The sequence below is a fragment of the Eublepharis macularius genome, chromosome 4 (genome assembly GCF_028583425.1).
Source record: "Eublepharis macularius isolate TG4126 chromosome 4, MPM_Emac_v1.0, whole genome shotgun sequence".
Lineage (NCBI taxonomy): Eukaryota > Metazoa > Chordata > Lepidosauria > Squamata > Eublepharidae > Eublepharis > Eublepharis macularius.
Window position 1 is genome coordinate 68,798,235 of NC_072793.1, and position 17,820 is coordinate 68,816,054.

The 17,820-nt window shown below is 40.6% G+C and overlaps 2 protein-coding genes across 6 annotated transcripts in view; one reads left to right on the forward strand and one right to left on the reverse strand.

The window, feature by feature from the left end:
• GNPDA1 (glucosamine-6-phosphate deaminase 1) lies at positions 1–13,735 on the forward strand. Of its 2 annotated transcripts, none has more exons than XM_054975667.1 (7): positions 1–364; positions 3,220–3,349; positions 5,976–6,077; positions 7,820–8,002; positions 9,534–9,718; positions 10,774–10,948; positions 13,256–13,735. In XM_054975667.1, exons 2-7 carry the CDS (start codon positions 3,226–3,228, stop codon positions 13,351–13,353), a joined length of 867 nt encoding a protein of 288 aa, XP_054831642.1. In that variant the 5' UTR covers positions 1–364; positions 3,220–3,225; the 3' UTR covers positions 13,354–13,735. The 2 variants fall into 2 exon arrangements, with proteins under 2 accessions (XP_054831642.1, XP_054831643.1); XM_054975668.1 differs by having other exon boundaries at positions 1–215.
• The window catches only part of RNF14 (ring finger protein 14), an 18,464-nt gene continuing 14,350 nt past the window's right edge, over positions 13,707–17,820 (reverse strand). For all 4 annotated transcript variants that reach the window (XM_054975666.1, XM_054975662.1, XM_054975663.1 and 1 more), the window contains 2 exons: positions 16,641–16,771; positions 13,707–14,704 (listed from right to left, as the gene is read on the reverse strand). In XM_054975666.1, coding sequence (XP_054831641.1) covers positions 14,641–14,704; positions 16,641–16,771 — 195 coding nt within the window. In that variant the 3' untranslated portion in view covers positions 13,707–14,640. The remainder of the gene's footprint in view (positions 14,705–16,640; positions 16,772–17,820) is intronic.

Consider the following 17,820-nt stretch of genomic DNA (forward strand, 5'->3'; position numbering starts at 1 on the left):
TCATGCCAAGACGGTCTTGGGTTTCTGGCGGGGCGGTAGCAGCTCCCGACGCCGCGGAGGGACCAGATCTGGGCAGAGTCTAGCGCGAGGGGCGGAGCCAGAGGGCTGCTTGCTCGCTCAGCCCTTGCAGTGAGCTGATGCCGTCGCTCATGTGACCGAATGAGCTCTGCCCGCCAGGTGTGCCGCAGCAGAGGAGCGTCTGGAGTTGCTGTGAAGTAAGGAGTCCTACGCGGGTTTTCAGGACTTGCATTCGGCGGGATTCACGCAAGACTCGGGAGACAGTTGCACTCGTGAGGCGTGACTCTGCCTCCACGGAGTAAAACAAAACCAAAAACCGCTGTGTGGACAGGAGGAACACTGAACGGTGCGCGCGTGCATTTTTAGCTTGACTTTTTAGCCGATTGTCAAAAGGTCGCTCGCGAAGGACGTTTGTTTCGTTTCGCAGGCGTCGAATGATTCGCTTTGTCTTGCCTATATTGTGAAACTTCCATTTCCTGTTTCCTGTTGCGCTCTGCTGGTCTTGTGTTCCCGCAGACTGCGTTGTGTCGTTCCCACAATGGGCTTCCGTTAAGAAAGCCGGCGAGCATGTTCAGGGCCATTTAAGCTATAAGCAGTGTGCCCTACTACGAAGATACAGCAAGGAGGCAAGAGCACCACCAGAGTGGATTTTTCTGGTGTTTTAAACGCATGTGCAGAAGGGTGAAGTGTGTGCCTAATCGGTGCTAGCAGGCTTTGTGAGCCTTGGCTGGTGAGTGGTGACTGTTTCTGACATGTGGAGGAGTACAGAGATGTGCTGTTGGCTACTGTCTAAGTACTTCTCCTTTCTGAGCGTTGGAGGATGGGGCTGCTTCCCTAAATCAGCCACGGGCTATAGTGGACAGGGCTGAGGAAGCCAACTTCCCTTAGTTACTGTTCACTGGGTGGCCTTAGATTGGATTGAGAGAGTAGCAATTTGCCCACTGCCTGCGATACTAAACTTAGATAAACCCCACATATGCTGTGTTTCTTTGGGGAAGGGGTGATACAGAGGTAATAATATATGGTAAAGAGGCACATAAGAGAGTGGACACACAGAACAAAGAGATGTAGCAGAGCCAGTGTGGCATAGTGATTAGAGTGTTGGACTAGGATCTGGGGGACTCATGGAATCTCACTGGATAACCTTGGGCCAGTTATGCATTCTCAGCTAACCTACCTTACGGGTTTGTTGTGAAGATAATATAGAGAGGAGAATGGTGTAAGCCCCTTTGGATCTCTGTGGGGGAGAAAGGTGGGGTATAAGTGCAGTAAATAAGTCTGCTTTGTAGTGATTTCAAGCAAGTAGTTGTTTTTCTGCATTGTGAGAATGAAGTTTTTTATGAGGGGGTACATAACATATCATTCACAAGGATGCTGTGTTCAAAAACAGCTGGGCCTTCCTTAACAGATGCACCTTTCTTGGCCCCTGCCTTCAGTTTCTTTTTGCATTGCCTCTTTTCAGTCCGTTCTTCCGCTTCCCTTGTCACATTTAAAAGCCATATGCCCTGACAGCAACAAAGGATTAATTTTGCATGGGTAGTCATGTTGGTCTGCAGTAGAACAGCAGGATTTGAGTCCAGTGGCACCTTAGAGACCAACAACATTTTCAGAGGGTAAGCTTTCGAGAGTCAGCTCTCTTCTTCAGACATGTATCTGAAGAAGGGAGCTGACTCAAAAGTTTCCACTCTGAAAATGTTGTGTTGGTCTCTAAGATGCCAAGGGATTATTTATCAGCAAACAGCAAGTGCCCCCCTCTTGCTCTTTCAAGAAGCAATCTTAAGTACCAGCCCATTGCCAGGGAAGGAGCCTTAGGGCCCTTCTTGCTGGCCGATCTACTTGCAAAGAGACAGCCTGCTTGCTGCCTGAAATGCCTGCCTACAAGTAGTTTTTCTTGTAAGAGATCCGGTCTGCTGTTGCAAGTAACAAGTTTGTATTATAATGCAAGATGTTCCTCATGATATCTGTACAGGGGTGGACTGTTAAATTGAAAAGCCTTATGGTATGGTTGTTGTGGGTTTTCCGGGCTGTATTGCCATGGTCTTGGCATTGTAGTTCCTGACGTTTCGCCAGCAGCTGTGGCTGGCATCTTCAGAGGTGTAGCACCAAAAGACAGAGATCTCTCAGTGTCACAGTGTGGAAAAGATGTTGGCAGGTCATTTATATCTACTCAGGAGGGGTGGGGTTGAGCTGAGTCATCCTGTAAGAGTTTCTCAGGGTGTGGAATGCTAATGGAGGGAGGCTTCACTGTATCCTGAGGAGGTTCTTTTGCATATGGATCGGTACTTGATGTGCTAATCTTCTCTGCAGGGCTATTGTTGGGTATAGAGTGTTTTGTTAGCCTGGTGTTTTTCAGAACTGGAAACCATGCAAGTACCAATCCATATGCAAAAGAACCTCCTCAGGATACAGTGAAGCCTCCCGCCATTAGCATTCCACACCCTGGGAAACTCTTACAGGATGACTCAGCTCAACCCCACCCCTCCTGAGTAGATATAAATGACCTGCCAACATCTTTTCCACACTGTGACACTGAGAGATCTCTGTCTTTTGGTGCTACACCTCTGAAGATGCCAGCCACAGCTGCTGGCGAAACATCAGGAACTACAATGCCAAGACCACGGCAATACAGCCCGGAAAACCCACAACAACCATCGTTCTCCGGCCGTTAAAGCCTTCGACAATACAGCCTTATGGTATATTTGCTCAGGGGAATCATAAATAACCTTATTAAGTTACATGCTTAGAAGTGAAGAATTCTGCCTGTTTTTTGCAGTATGCACTTTAAAATGTATGTTTCTGTAGTGTCTGATGTAGGATTCATACATCTTGCCAGCTCTGCAAGTTGTTTAGGACTCAGAAGTTTTCCCACAGATGAATTGTAAGAAAAAGAAAGAAAAAAGCGCAAGAAATTCATGCTGTTCTTTCTTTGTAGTTTAGGAGATGGGACGCTGGTTGCTACCCGCAGCAGCAGAATTGCTGTTCTATACCCTCAGCTCTTCAAATAGGTTGGGGCTGTCTATCAAAACTAGAAATACAAATGCGTTATAGTTCAAATCGCACTTTTCACATGCTCTGTATATCTGCTGCCTTTCCTTACCTGACAATATCTCCATGATAGCCCTTGACGGTAGTAATTTCCTGCTCAGTAGTTTTGCCCCATTCTGTAGTTTGTTAATCAAGACCCTTTTTTTCAACCATCAGGTTACAATGAAACTCATCATTCTAGAGAACTATTCTCAAGCCAGTGAATGGGCTGCAAAGTACATTAGGAATCGAATCATCCAGTTTAACCCTGGTCCAAGCAAATATTTCACCCTTGGCCTTCCCACAGGTGAGTTACAAACTAGATTATGGGCTTGTGGTTGCTGCAGTTCTCACTCAATATTTAAACTCTAACTCAGCTTGAGTATTTGGCCACCATATTACAAACAAGGCCACCTTCTGCTGGGTATTTCCTTATTGGAAGCCTGAGGATTGGATCTGGTGAAAGGACTGTATGAGGATTGTTGAACTTCCAATTTCTTCCCTCCTCTGAGCAACTGTTTCTGACACTGAGAAAGTTTATTCCCAGAGTTACAGAATTCATCTAGAGTAATAGCTCCCTCCTTCTTTTCTGTTAGTAGAGCTCCACTCATGGAAGTGGCAGGAGGGAACAATTTTGCCCCTTTCTTCTCCCCACTGCAGACACCAAACATTCATGGCTGTTACCTCGTATGGGTCGTACAATTCCAGGAAGAACCTTTCCTGGAGTCAGAAATCCTTGCTGGTATTTATTATTTTGTTTATTTATTTATGGGCTCAGGGCGGCTAACAATATTTAAAAAATACATTAAAAGTCACAAAACCATAAAATCAATAATTTTTAAAAAGTCATTAAAATAGTCCAGAAGCAGGCTATTTAAACAAATATTGGAGTCCGTATATGGGCATAGCAGATGGCCGAGGGCAGCCCCAGAAAAAGTGGCGGTCTTAGATGGAAGAAGAAGGACACCCGCTGGCACTCAGCCAAAGGCCCGGTAGAACATCTCCATTTTACAGGCCCTGCAGAACTGTAGCAGGTCCCGCAGGGCCCGGATCTCCAGCAGGAGAATGTAGAGAAGAAGAACTGGGAAGATCAGCAGCCTCCATTCTGCTGATGGATCACAGAATCCAACCCATTGGCCTGTTTAGAGAGCATCTGTGTGTATAAATAATAATAATAATGGTTGTTGCGGATTTTCCAGGCTGTATAGCCATGGTCTTGGTCGTGGTCTATGCCAAGACCACGGCTATACAGCCCGGAAAATCCACAACAACCATCGTTCTCTGGCCGTGAAAGCCTTTGACAATACAATAATAATAATAATAATAATAATAATAATAATAATAATAGTGTGCTTATATATCTTCCTTTCTGGACAGATTAGTGCCACACTTCAGAGCAATGAACAAAGTCATTATTATTATTTCCACGATACAGTTTGGGAGCTGGGGCTGAGAGGAGTGGCTTACCCAAGGCCACCTGCTGAGTTCATGGCAGTAGTGGGACTTGATTTAGTACGGTGCTGATTCGCAGCCCAGCCACTTAACCACTATGCTAAGATGTTCACTTCATAAGCTTGGGTCAGTCTGGACATGATGTGGTATCCACATGTATCTTTTTCATGTGTCCACCCTGGTAATGTAAAATGTTATGTTATGTTAGTTTGTTTAGAATGTTTTTATGTTGCCTTTCCACCCATCTTAGGGCCCCCAAGGTGGTACACACAGAGGAATTGTGGTACTGGAAGTGGGCTGTGGAAAAAGTACTTTGAGCAACAGAGTGTGATAAGGAAGGGAAGGAGCAGAATTTAGTGCACCCATCTGTCACTCTGAACAAATGAACAGGTGGATGCCTGAATCATTACACATGGATGCCCGTTATGTTAAGTTTGACACATTTTATAACATTTGACTAGTGTAAGTGCATGATAGCCTTCAGCTTGTACTCGTTCAAATGTCACATGTTACCCCATACTGGCTAAGCCGTGCAGATCTTGAAGCTGATTTTTTGCTATATAAAGCTGGAAAATGAGGTGAAAGATGATGGTGGGTGATGAATGACTGTCTTTTGGCATGTGGGCAAATAACCTTGGCTAGTGCCTTATATTCATTATAGCGACAAAAAGTGGATGTAACTGAATATTACAACATGGTCTGTTGGGAGAAATATATGTTGGGGGCATAGGGCTTTTTCTTTGAATGGATAGTTTAAAGTATTCATTCCATTCAAAAAAGTTCAATTTTACCAGATAATTGTAGCTATTTGTGCAAGTTTTTTCATTGACAAGGATGAAATAAAATCAATAATAGACAGTACAAGATGGGGTATTTGATATAAATGTGCCAGCTATGGTGGGAGCCTCCTGGTTCATTTTTAACCAAAGATAACACTGGCTTGGTTCACTTGAAGAAATTTATTAATCAGAATATCAAGAGAGAGTCAGAAAGGCTGTCTGTCTTTGATCACAGTCTTCTCAAGATTTCCAGTGATGAAAATTCCACTATATTCCAAGGCAGCCTGTTTCAGCAAACCACTACTTCAACTGGAAAAGTGACTGGGAGAAAGAAACAGAATCTCCTTCTTACTTGGTTCATGAAACAGCTTTCTGTTATCCATTGTCCCAGAATCCCTATCTAATATGTGGATTGCACACATGAGAAGGCTGACTCAATTTTGTTTACATGTTGGGGGACTGTTCTGTTGATAACAACAGAAAACACTCCAGAGAAAATCTCTTGAACCAGTGTGCCAATAGAGTCTTGCAGAGAATGGCAAAGTTCTGATTAGTGTGAAATCAAGCAGATGGAGCTAGAATTAAAGCTGCATGGGTCTGGGTATGCATTTGAGCCATTTTTCTGTTTGGTGTGTGATTCTTATGAATGCATGTATAGTGCTGAAGATCTCATGGAGTGCACTTTTGCTTTCTTTCATCCAGGAAGTACTCCATTGGGGTGCTACAAAAAATTAATAGAATATTTCAAGAATGGAGATCTCTCTTTCAAATATGTGAAAACCTTCAATATGGATGAATATGTAGGTGAGTTGTTTTGTGTTAAGAACTGTAGGGGGAAGGAATAATTGCAGTTCTTTGCCCTCACGTTTTATGTGGTTGTTTTAAATAGACTGTATTTTTGTCCTTTAGTGTAGAGACTGAGCTGGGAACTTGAAGAATCTAGTTCCTCCATTATCTCTGCCAAGTCACTCTGTATCTCTGTTTCCGCCCCCCATCTACAAACATGGGAACATAATATTACTGATCTACCTTTCCAGGATTACTTGTGGTAAAGGACTGGGTCCCATGGAAAAATTCTGCTAATAGAAAGGGGGCAGTTTTTGCTGATTCTCCCCTCCTGTTGCAGACCTCTGAATTTCCCTTCATGCTTTTCCTGTAGGGGGAGCAAAACTTTGAGGATCACTTTTGGCTGCAGTGAATGAGGGCGGTGGGGAGAGCAAGGAAGACATGTTCCTCAGATGGACATCCCTTATGTCAACAGAGATTCATTGTGGGATCCTAGCTACTATGTGTTAAACACATTTATTTTATTTACATTATTTATAGTTCACCTTTCTCTTTGAGACTCAAGGTAGATCACACAGTGCAAGTCAATACAGTCAACAGCTGGGACATTCAATGAACAATGCAATAATGCAAATACAAATTTTGCAGAAATTTGAAAAGAAGCAGGAATCCGATATGGAGCTGAAACAATGCATAAGTAATTAAACATGACATATTAAACAGTGCAGAAATTACCCAGAAGGAACATACAGTATCAGACAATATACAGTAGTATAATGTAGTCTCTTTGAATCATTTCCTAACAGTACAGCCCTCCTACCTGTGTGAAAGAAAAGTCCTCTTGAACAATTTAGTTTTGCACAGTTTGCAGAAAGCCAGGAGAGCAGGAGCCCTCCTAACCTTACCAGGGAGGCCATTCCATAAGGAGGGGGCTACAACAGAGAACATGCATGTGTAGGGTGGGACCTGCAGAAGGTCGTGTTCTGATGACCAACGCTGGCATGGTGGAGCATAGGGAGAGAAGCGGTCCCACAGTTACTTGTACTTGGTTTGCAGATGGGTCAGTCAAGGGATGGCATAGACATGTAATACGGTCAAAATTATTATGATTAAAAATGTTTGGCTCAACTTTCAGGCAGCTACAGATTCTTTAAGGTGACTCAAAAACATTCAGAGACCGGAAATTTAAATAAAACACAACAGTTCAAAAGTTATGAGGTCTTGAAGGATTCCTTCATGTGATTTGGTTACCGTAGCTTGTTTTGACGGCTTGTTTTTTATATTGATGGCTTATTTTAATTGTAAGCTACCGCAAGCAGGACTCTGAAGAGGTCGCATAGAAATCTCCTAAATAAGTATTTCCTGCCCTTGTCCTTGCCACTAATTGTACTAATCTCACACTATGTAATCCGCCTTGAGTCTCAGTGAGAAAGGCGGAATATAAATAACATAAATAAAATAAATAAACTGAAAGAGCTGAGTTGGAAGGGGAGAAGTGGGTTGAGGAGAGAGTAAAGGAGAGACTTTGGGGCAGAGGAAAGGGATGGAGAATAGGGGTCAGCAAAGAAAAGATGGGGTATAGAAAACCAGGATCTTGAAAGGGTGGTTGGAGAGCCTGAGACAGTGGATAGACAGACAAATAGACAGACGAGGACAAAGCGAGTCGGTAAGGGGAAAGGAAATTACCTTTTCATATGAGTTTTTGTGGGCCCAAACACTTGTGGCAATTAAAATAATTTTGGGCTTTCTTAATTTTACAGGTCTTCCAAGGGATCACCCAGAAAGCTACCATTCCTTTATGTGGAACAACTTTTTCAAGCACATCGACATCTCCTCTGAAAACACTCACATTTTGGATGGAAATGCAGCTGACCTCGAAGCAGAATGTGAGGCTTTTGAAGAGAAGATCAAGGCAGCTGGAGGAATTGAACTCTTTGTTGGAGGTGAACTTCTGAAAGAGTGAGGAATGAGGGTGAGATTGCCCATGCGTGCTCATCACTCTGTCACCACAACAGGAAGTGGTGATTGATATGTGCCATCCAAGATCAATACCACCACTCAGCATTTGAAGTCCCACAGGAAAAATGCAGTGGACACAATCTGTGTTTAGCTGCAAGTGGGGTTGATAAGTCAAGTAATACTAAATCAAGTGTGTGTGTGCCTGTAGAACTAATTTAAGATATTTAATAGGAAAATTGTAACTAACTGTAGCTCTGCATTTCCATTTGCAGTAAAGCCACTTACTAGGCATACAAACCTCATTCTTTTCTTATTTACAGTTAAGTAAATCCTGTGGGTTCAATGCTGCTTGCTTCTTAGCATGTACAATGGCATATCTTCTGTAACCTCTATTGGTGCCATGCCTATCTAGTAATTTTTAATAACAACATTCGATTTATATACCGCCCTTCATGACTTAACGCCCACTCAGAGCAGTTTACAAAGTATGTTATCATTATCCCCACAACAATCACTCTGTGAGGTGGATAGGCTGAAAGAGCTCCGAGAAGCTGTGACTGACCCCAGGTCACCCAACTGGCTTCAAGTGGAGGAGTGAGGAATCAAACCCGGTTCTCTAGATTAGAGTCCTGCTGCTCTTAACCAATACACCAAACTCGCGCATGAAATGTTTTTAGTCAGTAAAATTCTCCAATTACTTGTTGCAAATTCCTGTACAACTAAAGGAGTGTGAGCTGAGGCTGCTTTTTGGATGCCAGACCATGTACATTTTGTGGCTACATTTTAAGTATGTCTTGCAAATAAGTATTTTTACTACCCTGTGATTTATATGAACTGAAAATCAGCCAAGCTTCCCTGTGAGATGAGCTTGGAGCAAGCTGGATTTGATACTGGGGAAGAGCAGATTCTCTAAGTCAGCCATGGCCTCACCTCTGATTCTGCTTACAAAAGACAAGTTCACGACTTGCGGCACTTCCTAAAGAGGGATGCAAATGTCTGGTATATATCAGCTTATGGAACAAGAGGTGATGTGACCTTTAAGTGGGGGAGAAGGGATTATTTGGGACCAGCTTTAGCTGGGGCTTCAAGCTAGGAGACTGGGGAAAGCTCATTAAGTTAATCCATGGAGACATACATACTGAACAGGTAGCTGGAGAATGTACTTGAAGTTCAAAGAAGCTTCTGTGGTTAGCAGCTTAGACCATTTTATGCTTGGATAAAACTTATCAGTCTGAGAACTGACTTTAGTAATAAAGCCACTTCTGCCTTTGGGAAGTTAACCCCTTCTGTACCTAATTCAGTTTTTCCTTTTTCTAAATATGACTCCGTTACTCTTTTGCGCAGTTCTTAAAAATGGATGCTTTTCTCTTAAATGTTTATGTACGGAAAGTGAGCAAATGTACACAAGAATGGTTCATGAGCAAAGACACACTTGTACCCCTTCCTGTTATGGTTATGTGTTCATTGTGCTTAAGCTGATGTAATGTTGCCTTTCCTTGAAATGTCTCATTACAGGTATTGGTCCTGATGGTCATATTGCATTCAATGAGCCTGGCTCAAGTCTGGTGTCCAGAACCAGAGTGAAGACCTTGGCAATGGACACTATATTAGCCAATGCTAGATTCTTTGATGGGGACCTCTCAAAGGTGCCCACAATGGCTCTCACTGTTGGTGTCGGTACAGTCATGGATGCCCGAGAGGTTAGAAACAAAACAGTAATTTAGTAGAAGGCAACAGAGAGGGAGTTTTGGGGCAGTGGTCCATCTTGATAGTTCTAGTTCTAGACAAGACTATGATGCATGTGCTCTTAAGAGGTGGGTGTTTGTTTAATCTATAGCCAAATACTCTTTTCCAACAATAAAAATGTTTGAAAAGCTGGACAATGATACACTTCTCGTGTAAGCATTGAGAGGCAAACCTTTTCTTGTCCACAGACAGCCCCCTAACCTTAAACAGCATCTCACTCATAATAATGCACTTCCCAACACTGACATGGACTCTGGGACCACAGTCTGCAAAAAACCCATCAAGAGTCAGCAATGCCCTTCCACTCTCTGTATTGGACAAACAGGTCAGTCCCTACACAAAAGGATAAATGGATATAAATCTGATATTAGAAATCACAGCACTCAAAAACCAGTGGGAGAACATCTTAATCTTCCAGGACATTCCATTGCTGACCTAAAAGTAGCTGTTCTCAGAGAGACTTCAAGGGCAGATTACGACATGAGATTGCTGAAATGGAGTTTATTCACAAATTCCGAACAATGGACCCCAGAGATTTAGGATTCTCATCTCAGCGGAGATGCTAATTTCTGCTCTAATCAAGTTACTTTGTATCTTTACATCCTGACATCTTCATCTGCTATATACCTCTCATCCAACCAAGCTGTACCGTACCTTCACATCCTGTTGCCCTTCCTTGTAACCCCCACTCACCTTGGGCTGGGATATAAAGGCTCAGGGATCTCCATTCCACCTCATCTCTGAAGAAGAGAGCTTAGACTCTTGAAAGCTTACACTCTGGAAATCTTGTTGGTCTAATATGAGGAGAGGGGGGACAGAATAACCTCTTTCCACTAGCAGAAGTTTAATACTAGATCCAACTCAATGCCTCTTCCATCCTCTTTTCCCACACTGGTGTCCTGACATTTTTGAATAGTCTCTATTCTACAAAGCAGGGTAGAAGGGTATTCTTTATGTATTTCTGAAGCCATCATTACAGGCCTAACATCCAGTCTGTTTTTCAATTCAGGTTATGATTCTGATCACCGGGGCACATAAAGCCTTTGCTTTGTACAAGGCTATTGAGGAAGGAGTGAACCACATGTGGACAGTCTCTGCTTTTCAACAGCATCCCCAAACTGTCTTTGTATGTGATGAGGATGCCACTCTGGAACTTAAAGTAAAAACAGTGAAGTATTTTCAAGGTAAGTAGTCAGATGAGGCTGTGTGTAAAACCAAGGCAGATTTTTGCATAAATAATAAATATTAAAAACAAGTATTTATAAAAATACATCACTTTTACATAAATAATAAACCTTTAAAAATAGCTTGAGCCAGTAGTGAGTTTAAAACACCTTCTATTGGCTTGGTTCTACGGGTCACAATTAAAGGTAGGTGCGCTGATCTTCATGAGAGTTATATCTGAAAAAAATGACCCATAAACTTGGTTTCATGAGTGCTCTGCTTGTGCATTTTTTTGGTCATGAAAGTTAACTCCCCATTGAACAGATTCTGACTTACAGTGTCTCTTATTTTGTCTGACCCAACATCTCTATCCATAATCCTCAATTGTGGTTCTGCTAACCTTTTTAAAAATCTGATTGAATACATGTTCATTTTTTCACTTGCTATGAGATGACTGAAATCTCTCTCTTCTCTCACCGTTTTTTGGTCACACCAGAACAGGATATATGTTAATCTGTAAAACCAACCTGTGTGACCCAAACTCCAGTCATGAAGAGATCATACATCTAGTTAGCAAACACACATACCACCATGCCATCCAAGCTGAAAACTGACGGAAAGAGTAGCAGCCAAAGGCTGTTTCCTAATTTAACATTTTGATACATGATTGTAATCCACTGCAGAAAAGGGAGACCGTATCAATAAAAAACACAAATTCCTCTCCATCATAGTGAAAAAATCCAGTTTTAAATAGTGGCTGGTCAGAGTCCAGCAGGAAGTTTACAAGCACAGCATGAAAGCGATTAACCCTCCTTTGCTGAATATTCCCAGCGTCTTGCAGTCAGAGAGAGGAGCTTACTAGATCTGTCAATAACTGACTAGTCTGTTGTAAAATAACCCTGAGTTGGTGGCCATCATTGCATGGCAGAAAATTCCATAAACTGGACTGCACGAAACAGTAATTCCTTGTCTGTTCTAAACTTATTACCACCCTGAACTGGATAAGCCAGGAGAGCCTGATCTCATCAGATCTCAGAAGCTAAGCAGGGTTGTCCTTGGTTAGTAATTGGACAGGAGACCTTCAGTGAAGACCAGGGTTACAGAGGCAGGCAATGGCAAACCACCTCTGTTAGTCTCTTCCCATAAAAATGTGGGAATTAGCAAGTGTTTTCATTTCAGTCATGAAAAGAGTTAAACTGTTTGTGTTACCTACTTAATTAGTAGACATACTTTGAATGTAACCATTAGAGCTTCGAATAAGATTCCCGCCGTAGAAAGGGGAGTCACTAAGCATAATGAAGTAGGATTAGGATTTTCTATTAGGCAGTTTGTTTATTGGGGGCAATTAATTGATGCTATATACTGAAGTTTTATTGCTCTTTGTTCACTTCTTCCACCACTTCCATTTCTTCACTTCTTCTTGTCTTTAAGTCACTTATCTAGCAAGATGTAGTAAGCTTAGCAATTTATTATTTTCTCCAAATGTAACCCTATTTTTTATCCTTTAGTAATCTTACAGAGCTACACTGGAGTGTGTGCGTGAGAATCTATTCTCATTACTTCCAATGCGCAATCTTTGCACAATCTCTGCTATATTTTCCTACAAAAAAACCCATCAGGAGTTGTCATAAGTCAACTTTGACTTGAGGGCCAGATTTTATTTTCAAACCTGTTACCAATTTCATTGGGTGTCTGAGTTGTAATATTAGAGGGGGGAAAGGGGAGTCTCATTTAATTCTCAAAATTCAGATGTTTTCAATGCCTAATGGAATAACTTTCCTGCTAAGTGTTATGCAAATCCAGTAATCATAGATTTCGCATCAGAACAAGTCAGGATCTGCAGTAGGAAAAGGAATCATTAGAAATCACTGCTCCCCTTCTGATTTCACTGAAGGACCTACATGCTTGGACAAATATGTATGTTGTATTAGAGCTTGATTATATGGACCATGTCTTATTCAGTGGGAATGTTACATAAATGATACTACCAAAATGTACAGCACTGTGTCCTCATCTCAATTTCAGTTTATGAAGTGTCTCCACCCCACCCCAGTTCACTAATTTAACAGGGAAACAACATGGTGATGTCACATCATGTATATTCTCTCCTTAGTAATCCAAAATATGATGTCCAGGGGAGGTAATTAAGACTTCTTAAGGAAACTATTATTTACATTCAGAAGCCAAGGGTCCTCTTGTACAACCTAGACACGAAATGTTATTTAGAAGAAAGCAAATAGTAAGGCATGGGTATAAATTTTCTTTGATTTGTGACAGGTATTTTGCTTCACAAAGTTTATTTCGCTTAATGCTTTTCATGGTCACAGGTTTGATGCTTGTTCACAACAAATTAGTGGATCCATTATACAGTATAAAAGAAATGGGAACAGAAAGAAGCCAGTCAAAGAAACCATACAGCGACTAAATCTCAAGATTATGGAAAGAGAAGCTTGTGTTGGAGATTTCTGCCATCTCTTGTTACAAATTTACAAGAACACAAACATTCTTTGACTCTATTATGTCGGGGTACTTACTCTCTTCAGGACTTACTAGAAGCGGATGCAATATTCTCCCAGGGAAAGGCTAACTACAGTCGCCAGTGTTTTAACAACCAAGACCAAATGAACAAGTAGAACTGCCTGTTCTTCATAACAGATCATGGCATTTATTCTAACAAGTCACTAAAAGGAATAAATTTAGAAAGTCATTTGATTCACAAGAATTCAAATATGAAGTGTCAAAGTGTGTTATGCTTTGCTACTAATGTGATTTTCTACATTAAAAAGCATAAATGTTTTCTAAAACAATCAGCTTGTCTTTAATTTTTTCCCCAAATCATTAGGAGTAGTTAGGCATCTTTAGTGCATGCATGACATTACTCTCTCAAGCTGTTTGCAGAAGGGATGGGGTTCCACTCCTTGTTCCACTAATGTTCGTGACAAGTGTGTACACAAACTGGAAAAGTGCAAGGAAGTTATTATGGCCATTACTGAACCACTTAATTATATGAACATTACAGCTGCCTGTAACTCAAAAATAAAGGAGGGAGGTGAACCGTTACAGCACAGTACAGAAAGGGGTTTATTAATAAATTAATAATTTGGCAGGCTCTGATCCACATCAACTAGAAGGTAGCAGGTGGGTCAGGGTAAGCCAGAACATCATTCAACAAGGCAACGGACAGGAAGTCTTCCTAATCTTCCTCCTGCGTAAGAGGAGAAGCATCTGCAGCACACTAGAGAAAGGGACAGGGATAAAGACACTCTACTCCCACATTAAAATTAACATACATTATATGTAACACGCTCTGCTTTCTCTTGGTACACAGTTCAACTACACTCTCTTAACCAATTAAAGGTGCTAATCCAGAATGACCTCTGATCAAATTTTCTTTTTGTCATCATTCTGCATTCAAGTTTTTAAAAGTTCTTTAAAAAGCAGCATATTTGTTCATTCACTAAACATTCAATGCCTACTTTGTAATAATTAAAAAGATTTTTTAAAGGATAAGGTTTTGAAGGAAAGGAGTGACTTAATTACAGCATAAGGGTTAGCTAATCAGCCTGTTCTACAACCAGCTTCTGAAGTCAGGTTGTAGTTCTTTGGTAACCTTATCATAATTCCAGTATTGGTCATGTGGGAATCTTGCAGAGAGCATATATGGCAACTGCCACAGTTTTGCTTTCTTCAGCTTTTGACACTAGAGTGGGGACTAGTCCTCATCCTGAAAGTCCTCATCCTGGAAGCCAGCATCATTTTGCAAAACTTGAAATAATCTGAGACATGTAAGAAAATGAATTAGTAACAAGAAGGTCATCCAGATGTATTGACATACTGCCAGCTATGAACACTATGACTTGGTTCACACTTGATTCCTACTAGCCCCTTTCTTCCAACTTAGGACTCTTTAAAATATAATCAGCAGAAGTAAATGGATTATAACATTGCAGGCAATGAAGTTGCTGAGTTCAATATTACACTCAAAATGAAAACCAAAGATCTCTGGTTGTAGAAAATTGCATGTCAGGAAGAAAATTAAGGTAGAATTCACCTCTATGTTATGCTAATTTATCATGTACAGGAAATTATTTTACATGAGGGAGTCTCTAAAATATACAATTTTCCCCGTGGGGTCTAAAGTGGTACATTCCAGGTCCCGGTCTACACATGCAGCAGAGTAAGGTGGTAGAAAGCATGAGGCAATACCACTTTGACCCTGACCTGGATGGCCCATGCTCGCCTGATATCATCAGCTAAGTAGGATCAGTGTTGTTTAATACTTGGATGGGAGACCTCCAAGGAAGATCAATGTCACTATGCAGAGATCAAGCAATGGGAAACCACCTATGCTAGTCTCTTGCCTTGAGCAGGGGTCACCGTAAGTCAGCTGCAACTTTACAGTGAGTGCTATATTTAATTCATCCTTCATGTAACAAGTTTCCTATAAGAAGATAACCATAATAGCAGATAGAAAAGTTCCAGCCAATTCAAAACTGCTAATTTCTACTTACAAGGAAGGTTTTTGTTTTTTTTAATGTCAGGGAGTATTCAAAAATGGTACCTTTCACCTAAAGTGGTACAGTCTGATTTATCATTTCATTATGCTACATTTGTAGAGCCAGCCCACTTGATTCTGCTAACTGTATAAACTAGCACAGAACCTGAGAGATGGGTAATAATAGACACATCACATCACTGCATTCTTCAGGTCTGGGTTCCTATTTACTTCCCCAAACTGAATACCTAAATAACAGGCATCAATGCCAGTTTCCTAACCAGTAAACACAGCTCCATTGCATCTAATTGTACAATGCACTGAGAATTGCTTTAACTATGTAGTGACTGGTTGGTCCTCAAGTTCCAATCCAGATTACTGATTAATGGGCAAGATATCTAATTTTTCCATGTCTCCTTCATTTCTTTAACATATGAATTAGTGTAACTGTTAACTGTACACACACCCCACTCATTTATCACTGTAATAGACATTATGGATGTGTAGGTATGACCGATATCCACAGAATAATTTGAGCTTGATAATGTCGTAACATCTCAAGAGTGTCTTCCTGGTATTTTCATATTCATACACACTTCTAAATATTTCAAAATGAGTACTAAAATGTTTTATCCAACAACAAGCAGCATATGTGCCCTGTCTATGAAACAGTCCCCGAGTCATTAGCTCAATTTTGTTAATTTTCCACCAATAAAAAAAACTAACCCTTGTAAATGCAAAGAAAAATAAAATTTCATCTATAGTGCAAGACCAAGCTGCCAAATGGAAAATAAAAAGCTTCATCATCACATTTCCAAACCTGTAAAATGTGTTTTAATTACTCTATTATTTTGAACGTTTGAACCACAGTGCCTGTTAGCAAGCCACTGCTGGTGACAAAAAATTCAGCATACATCCCAGAGGTTTCTTGAAAAACGTACAAGTGCACATTATGAATCAATAAAAACTGCAACTAGAATTTGGAAAAACAAAAATCTCCAGTTGTAAGGGCAACCTTGTTATTTACTTGGTTTTGTTGCATCCCAAAGACAATCCAAACATTACGACACAAGATACTTATCTTGAACTGTTCTTAAAGGTTCCACAAAGAATCTATGATGAAATTCTTCTAGAGTTCAGTCTGTTAACACAAGTAAACATGGTGCAATACACAACTGGAAGTAACTTCTCTTTTGGCAATGCATAACTATACATACCTGTCAAAACATGGGGAGCTTGGATCATTAAAATGTCCATACGGATTTGCCTTTGACAGAGATCCCATGCAAATCCAACAGAAGTGCTGCATGCAGCCAGTGCATGTCATTTTGTTACAGCCATCTAACTTCTGACAAGTGGAAGGAAAAAAAATACATCAAGAATCGACTATGACCTAACACCAAAAAAGTTATCAGTTATCACATCAAAATATTCACCCATGTGTTGGAAAAAATGCAGAAATATAGGCACATTTGCCCACCTTTGGTGGCAGTGTCCTAAAATAAAAGCATTTTGGGAGGAGATATTAAAGCAAATAAAATTAATAACAAACTATGACATACCTTTAGAGCCTCAATTTTTCTAAATCTATGGCAAGGGGTAAATGTACCAACACTGCAACGAGACTTAATTAATAACTTACTTGCTATAGCAAAATCATCAATAGCTTATTTTTGGAAAAACCAGTCTCCACCATCCTTGAACCACTGGTATTCCAGAGTGTGGGACCAACTTATTATAGATAAAATAACAGACAATTTATCTGTTAATTCCTCTACATCTAATTATTATGAAAAATGGTGGTCTTTCTTAGATTTTATCGACAAAACCAAAACACTTCCTCCCAATCATCTTTATCAAGATATATTGAAAGTCTAGTACTACGAACTAAACTATATCAGCACATTGTGAATTTTTCTTTGTGTTATGCAAAATATAAGTTACAGTAAACAATTGTTTTAAATGTTTTTCTTTACTTGCAATCTTGTATAATCACTATATTATTCCATGTATTTGCTACCTAATGTTTATTGTTATTGTTACCTTTCTATAACTAATAAAAGTTATTTTTTTTTAAAAAAAGAATTGACTATGGAACAGCAGAACAAGCATAGCTACTACACTAAGTTTAGCATATACGCTAAGCACTGAAATCTACAATTCAGAACACAACACTTGTCTTTGCTCACTGAAATTCTATGGGGATGGGGGACAAGTTCCATTTATCTCTGATACACGTAGTCACACATAAGTGATTGCCATTTAGACCTATGGGATTGGGCTATGTCATTAAAGCCACCAGGATTTTGCAATGAAAGAGGGGTATGGCAGAACATTCCTTGAAGCAGTCATTCTTAGCAATTTCTAACAAACACCGTTCCTGGATCTGGATAGGGC